The sequence below is a fragment of the Salvelinus sp. IW2-2015 genome, linkage group LG6.1 (genome assembly GCF_002910315.2).
Source record: "Salvelinus sp. IW2-2015 linkage group LG6.1, ASM291031v2, whole genome shotgun sequence".
NCBI lineage: Eukaryota > Metazoa > Chordata > Actinopteri > Salmoniformes > Salmonidae > Salvelinus > Salvelinus sp. IW2-2015.
Genome location: NC_036845.1, coordinates 17,508,194 through 17,514,586, shown reverse-complemented (window position 1 = coordinate 17,514,586; position 6,393 = coordinate 17,508,194). Strand labels below are relative to the sequence as shown.

The window sequence follows — 6,393 nt, the reverse complement described above, 5'->3', positions numbered from 1 at the left end:
CTTCCAGAATGAAGGACAAGTGTTTGATTTGAACTATCTCTGCGCTGATAAGCGCCTGTCCTCCGTGCCAGTCTCAGACTGCTCCTCACCTCAATAAAAAACAAGCCTTATCAAAGGCATTTACAACTGCCAGCATGCCTCGGGAGTTACAATGCCTGGATGCTTGCCCTGGAAAGTGGACACCTGCATGTCTGACAATTTCCCTGTGGAGAATGTATCTGGCAAAATATCCCCATGTTTTCGTTAATTTAGCTAGTTCGGCCCGTGAGCATACAGATACATTACAAAACCCATAGGAGGCGCCACAATACAGATCTCACACCTCCCTGTGCAGACTGTAACAGGTTATTGCCAGAGATAATGTTGTCTATCTTAAAATCAGTTTTCTTTTTAGCCAATTTGTCTCATCATCCTTACTCAATAAGGACTATATCTGAAATTATAGATTTCGAGTCAGATGCACACCAATTATGCACACCACTTCACCAATGTATTTCTGCAACCACATCTTGCATCAACCACATCTTGCGTGAGCGCTGGCYTCCTGCGAGCTACTCAATTTGTTATGGCGGAGAGGTTGAGGTGTTTGRCCTAGTGCGAGTGGTGGAACCAGGGTGGATCCTCTTTGGTAGGGTGGATCCTCTTTCCACACCCTCCTCTAAAATCCTCCCAGCCAAGTACATGSGCCAAATCCCCTCCCCTTCTGAAATTCAGGTYTAGGTGTACCCCGACAAAATCGKGATTCGTCCAAATAATCATTGATGCAAAAACCAGCACACCGGTAGAATAGTTCTTCATAACCCTCATATCCCACAGACGTAACATGTTGATGTTTTTTCGTCTGTTTGGATAGACTACTCAAAATACACCAATGGGCACCGTMTCATGTCAGAATTATGTGACTAAAAGTGGAAGTCATGCAAGCATTCAGGTGACTGGCGATGCCATCGGCGGCCTGCACCTGCAATCTCTTTATTGCAGTCGTTCAGCTCATGACCTTGACCTTGACTACTTTCAGCAGGAAATCTCTGATTTAGACATTTTGATAGCTATGAAACAATATTTGATAGTTGAAACAGTGTATCAGAGACTCTAGCTTGATAAAATATTATAAAAAGTATGAAAGATATTGAAGCAATAGTGTTGTGGTAACCAGGGTCCCCCTACCACGCCTCCTTACCCAAACACATGCAGTGCATTCGGAAAGTATTCAGACCCCTTGACTTTTTTTTACATTACAGCCTTATTCTAAAATGGATTAAATTGTTTACCTACACACAATACCCCATAATGACAAAGCGAAAAYAGGTTTTTAGAAATGTTTGCTTATTTATTCAAAATTMAAAACAGAAAGGCCTTATTTACATAAGTATTCAGACCCTTTGCTATGAGACTCGAAATTGAGCTCAGGAGTCTACCTGTGGTAAATTCAATGAATTGGACATGATTTAGAAGGGCACACACCTGTCTATATAAGGTCCCACGGTTGACAGTGCATGTCTGAGCAAAAACCAAGCCATGTTGTCAAAGGAACTGTCCGTAGACCTCCGAGACAGGAGTATGTCAAGGCACAGATCTGGGGAAGGGTACCAAAATATGTCTTCAGCATTGAAGGTCCACAACAACACAATGTCCTCCATCATTCTTAAATGGAAGAAGTTTGGAACCACCAAGACTCTTCCTAGAGCTGGCCGCCCGGCAAATCTGAGCAATCGGGGGAGAAGGGCCTTGCCTTGGTCAGTTAGGTGACCGAGAACCCAGCCGTCTAAGGCGGTCTAAAGCACTGCATTATGTCGGGAGGAAACCTGGCACCATCCTTACGGTGAATCATGGTGGTGGCAGCATCATACTGTGGGGATGTTTTTCAGCGGCAGGGACTGAGAGACTAGTCAGGATCGAGGGAAAGATGAACGGAGCAAAGTACAGAGAGATCCTTGATGAAAACCTGCTCCAAAGCGCTCAAGACCTGAGACTGGGGCGAAGGTTCACCTTCCAACAGGACAACAACCCTAAGCACACAGCCAAGACAACGCAGGAGTGGCTTCGGGACAAGTCTCTGAATGTACTTGAGTGTCCCAGCCAGTGTCCGGACTTGAACCCGATCGAACATCTCTGGAGAGACCTGCAAATAGCTGTGCAGCGACGCTCTCCATCCAACCTGACAGAGCTTGAGAGGATCTGCAGAGAAGAATGGGAAAAACTCCCCAAATACAGGTGTGCCAAGCTAGTAGCGTCATACCCAAGAAGACTTGTGGCTTTAATCACTACGAAAGATGCTTCAACAAAGTGCTGAGTAAAGTGTCTGAATACTTATGTAAATRTGATATTTCAGTTTTACTTTTTTAGTACATATGCAAACATCTTTTAAAAATCAGTTTTTGCTTTGTCATTATGGGGTATTGTGTGTAGATTAAGGAGGGGGAAAAAACAATTTCATCACTTTTAGAATGAGGCTGTAACGTAACAAAATGTAGAAAAAATCAAGGGGTCTGAATACTTTCCAAATGCACTGTATGACACATGCTCACATGCTGTTAATTTATCAGACTAATAAAGTAATCAGCTTATCTGGTTCAAACCTCTGTGCTAGGCACTGCAAAGATAACAAAACATATCTACCAATTTTTCACATTTGTGTGTTTCACTGTCTAATCAATGGCATGGGGTTGTTCAATGACAGACATGTTTAAAATCTATCAATTGATTGTTTATGTTCAAAGAGACAAATAATCATGTTTTTTTTKGCAAAACGCTTAAAATATATTTACATACTTTAAATGGTTGAGTTGGTTGAAACCAGAGACGGAATCTTGATCTTGTGGTTTTGGTCTTGAGATCACACAATGCCACATACGGTAAATGTGGTCTTGGTTTTGGTCACTGAGTCTGGGTCTGGGTCCCAGCATCAATGTTCAGGTCTAGGTCGGGTTCTCAGCTCATGGTCCCAGACCATAGTTAGTCTCTCAACTCGTGTGGTCAAGATATCTCTTGTCAGAGTTATGTGACAAAAAGTAATGACACAACACAAAAGTGTCAGGGCACCTTGCTTTTTGTGGAAACCGGATGGGATGCCTTCAGACTGGTCTTGCTCTGGGTCTCGTTCTGGATCTGGTTTTTCCACATTTGAATTGGTCTTCCGCTTGTCAGGCTCTCGATACACTTGGTCTGGATTTCAGTCTGAAGAGTTTGGATCTTGKTGTGGGTCTCAAAAGGTTGTGTATTGGTTTGGTCAGGGTCTGGTATTAGTTTGGGTCTGGGTATCGAGACGTCTGCTGGACAGATTTGCCCAGAAAACACATTATTGGTGAGACAGGCTTCTGAGTCAGTGTGGAATATACGGTGGGGACACATGACTGGGATCAGAGTTTAGGGCAGAAGGGCTGTAGCTTCCAAATCCACACTGAATTCCACTATGTTTCACTATTAATCCGTCTGTCGTTCCTGGCGTTGTATACAACGAATTTGTAAGCTTTTGTTCAATGTAAGATGTCATGTAACGCCATTTTTATCCAAGAAATCCATTCGGTTATGCAGGCCTACTGTTTTTGGTATATTTAGCCCTTTGGAAGCCTGAACTAAACTAAAGGTTGGGTACATCTCTCAAGGACTTAGCTGACAGGTCAGTGCTCCCTTACCTGTTTACATTGGCCCGTGTCCAACTTAGGTGTGAGCTGGCAATGAGCGGAGCTATATGCAGTGTGCTTGAGTACTCCCACAGTCCTTGGTAGCTTGGTACAGCCTTGGGTAATGACAGAGTCTCACAGATTAGGCTTACCCCGCCCGATATGGATATGCTCTATCCATTGGTTTTCAATAAGAATACCTTATCTGCTCTTTAGGGGATGCCGTCAGTYGAGTTGTCTGCTCTTTAGGGGCTCTTTGTTTTTCGCCGAGGAAGTATTGACAGGTCAAGGTGCACGAGTTTAGCTCAGTGGGTTGGCCTTATAAATAGAAGCACGGTGTAAGGCATCCGCACAACCACACACCACCTCAACAAGAGCCTGGCTTGGTAGGCCAAGAACATTTGAATGTATTTCAGCTTTTCATTTTGTTTTTGAGAGTATGTTCTGTGTCTCGTCAAAATGGATAACGCATGTACAGATTACAACGATAGGCAGTCAAGTGCTATCCTTTACAACATCCTCAATCGAGAAAATTCCAAGTCAAGCCACAACAGCCTGAACTACAACTTGATACCTCATAGATGCAACTGCGAGATACGACGGACAGTGTGCTTGAAAAGTCCAGCAGACATTTGCCAAGAGGCATCGGGAGTGCTGGTGAAAACAATTCACTTTATGAAGAACTTACCYGCTTTCAACCAACTCCCACYGAACGATCAACTRTCGCTCCTCCAAAGTTGCTGGGCGCCACTCTTTATTTTGGGTCTGGCCCAGGAAGGCATGAACTTTGACGTCATCGACACCCCTGCCGATAGCATGCTGAAAAGAATCCTCTTGAATTCTCAAGAGAGCTCAGAGACGGAAAGAGAGCAGCCCACATTGGCTGGTGTGAACAAACTCAAGTCGTGCCTCAAAAAGTTCTGGAGTCTGGATTTAAGTCCAAAGGAGTACGCATACCTCAAGGGCACCATGATATTTAACCCAGGTAAGGTTTGCCTTAAAGCTTCAATATTTCAACGAGTCAATGGAAGTGTTTGTTCGGTAGGGATTTTACGTCCCCACAGCTGCTTGATGATCTAATAAACCTCCCTACATACAGAATTCAAACATTAAATAAGACTTGTTAGGCTTGTCCACACACGCAACAAAACATAAAATACTTTCAGTGAATCCAGCTGGCCAGTAGGTTTACAAAAATCAATTGCAATGTCATATATAACTGAACAGTACTGTACTGTACCACTGTGTATGAAATGTAGCTTGTCCACTCATGATACATTTCTGTCCTCCTCAACAGATGTGAAAGACCTAAAGGCAGCTCTATTCGTGGAGGGCTTACAGCAGGAGGCTCAGCATGCTCTGAGGGAGGTGGTMCAATCACTCCACCCTGGGGACCGGAGCCGCTTCGCTCGTATCCTGCTCGCGGCCTCCATGCTCAAGACCATCACACCCAACCTTATAACCGAGCTCTTCTTCCGTCCTGTCATTGGCCAAGCAGATCTACTGGACTTCCTGGTCGATATGCTCTTCAGCAGGTAGCTACTGCAAGGCTGATATACAGAGACTTKATATAATTTCCCGCTGGGACAATAAAGTTGAAACTTGAACTTGAGGGGTGTGGGCTCCCACTGTGAGGGATATTGAGCCCCCGGGACTGAGTTGGGGTGTCTGGTCATGTGGTGAAGAGATTGACAAATAAGAGCTCGTTATAAGGGGAAATAAATGTGTATTCTTTATTCCCAGTAAYAAATGTCTGACCAAATAGGAAGAAAAAAAATGTCTCTGGAAATTATGAGAACAGTTTGCTATTGTTTACATCCAACTATGAATTAGCAACATTTACTGTATATTAGCAACAACAAAAAAATAGCAACATTTTACTGGTTATATCAGATGGTCTACAATACACATTCCTTAAAATCATGTATATTTTGCAGAATACCGTTTAGATACATTGTTTGTTTTCTGTATGTTTGCATGAACAATGTAAATCATTTCTGGGACTGCCTCCAGACTATTTTCTATAAATATATTTTTATACAATTATTGGGTTATGTCTTTACAATTTGGAATATGGTTTGCGAGACAAGAATACAAACAGCATTAGCCAAGCCACAGTAGATTAAACGTCTCCTGTTCAAGAGGTCTATATTACAGCTGGCATTGCCATTCAAGAAGCTCTTCAAGCTCAATTTAAACATATCTCTTCTAAAGTAACTACTAATAAGCAGTGCACTGGAATAATATGTGCAGAATTCGAAGCCCACGTTCTCCCCCCCTAATCATTGGGTTAGAGTGAATCTGTGTTGGGAATTGGGAATGAGTGGTGTGGAGCATCAGTGATGTTTTCATACATAGACAAGGCTATCACAGTAGTGTGAGAGTGCTCCGCAAGTCTCCATCTTCCTACTCCAGTTCCTATTGTGTTTGAGCCCAAGTTACAGCAAGCTTTATCTATATTACCTCACTGGTACAGAGGGCACTTTGGAAGGTGGTTTACCAGCTGGGTGCCCYGTACCGTCATCTTGCTGCCTCTCTCCTCTCACGAGTGGCTCAACGCAGCAACGAGAAGACAGCCTCAACGGAACTGCATAGTGACTGTCTCAACGGTCAATAACAGTCACTAAGCTCTCCTTATCATACCAATAAGATATGARGAGGAATTATATTTTCAGTCTAATGAAGCCAAGGTCGGSCTTGAACAAAAAATGTCACGGCGTTCTGTATATCTAAATAAAGAATACAATCTCAACATATGTAGAGCGTCACA

The 6,393-nt window shown here is 43.3% G+C and overlaps 1 protein-coding gene across 1 annotated transcript; it reads left to right on the top strand.

Moving 5' to 3' along the window:
- Positions 1–3,980: 3,980 nt before the first annotated feature.
- Positions 3,981–5,896, top strand: LOC111965260 (nuclear receptor subfamily 0 group B member 2). The gene is made up of 2 exons (XM_023989333.2): positions 3,981–4,608; positions 4,921–5,896. Exons 1-2 carry the CDS (start codon positions 4,083–4,085, stop codon positions 5,160–5,162), a joined length of 768 nt encoding a protein of 255 aa, XP_023845101.1. The 5' UTR covers positions 3,981–4,082; the 3' UTR covers positions 5,163–5,896.
- Positions 5,897–6,393: the final 497 nt, after the last annotated feature.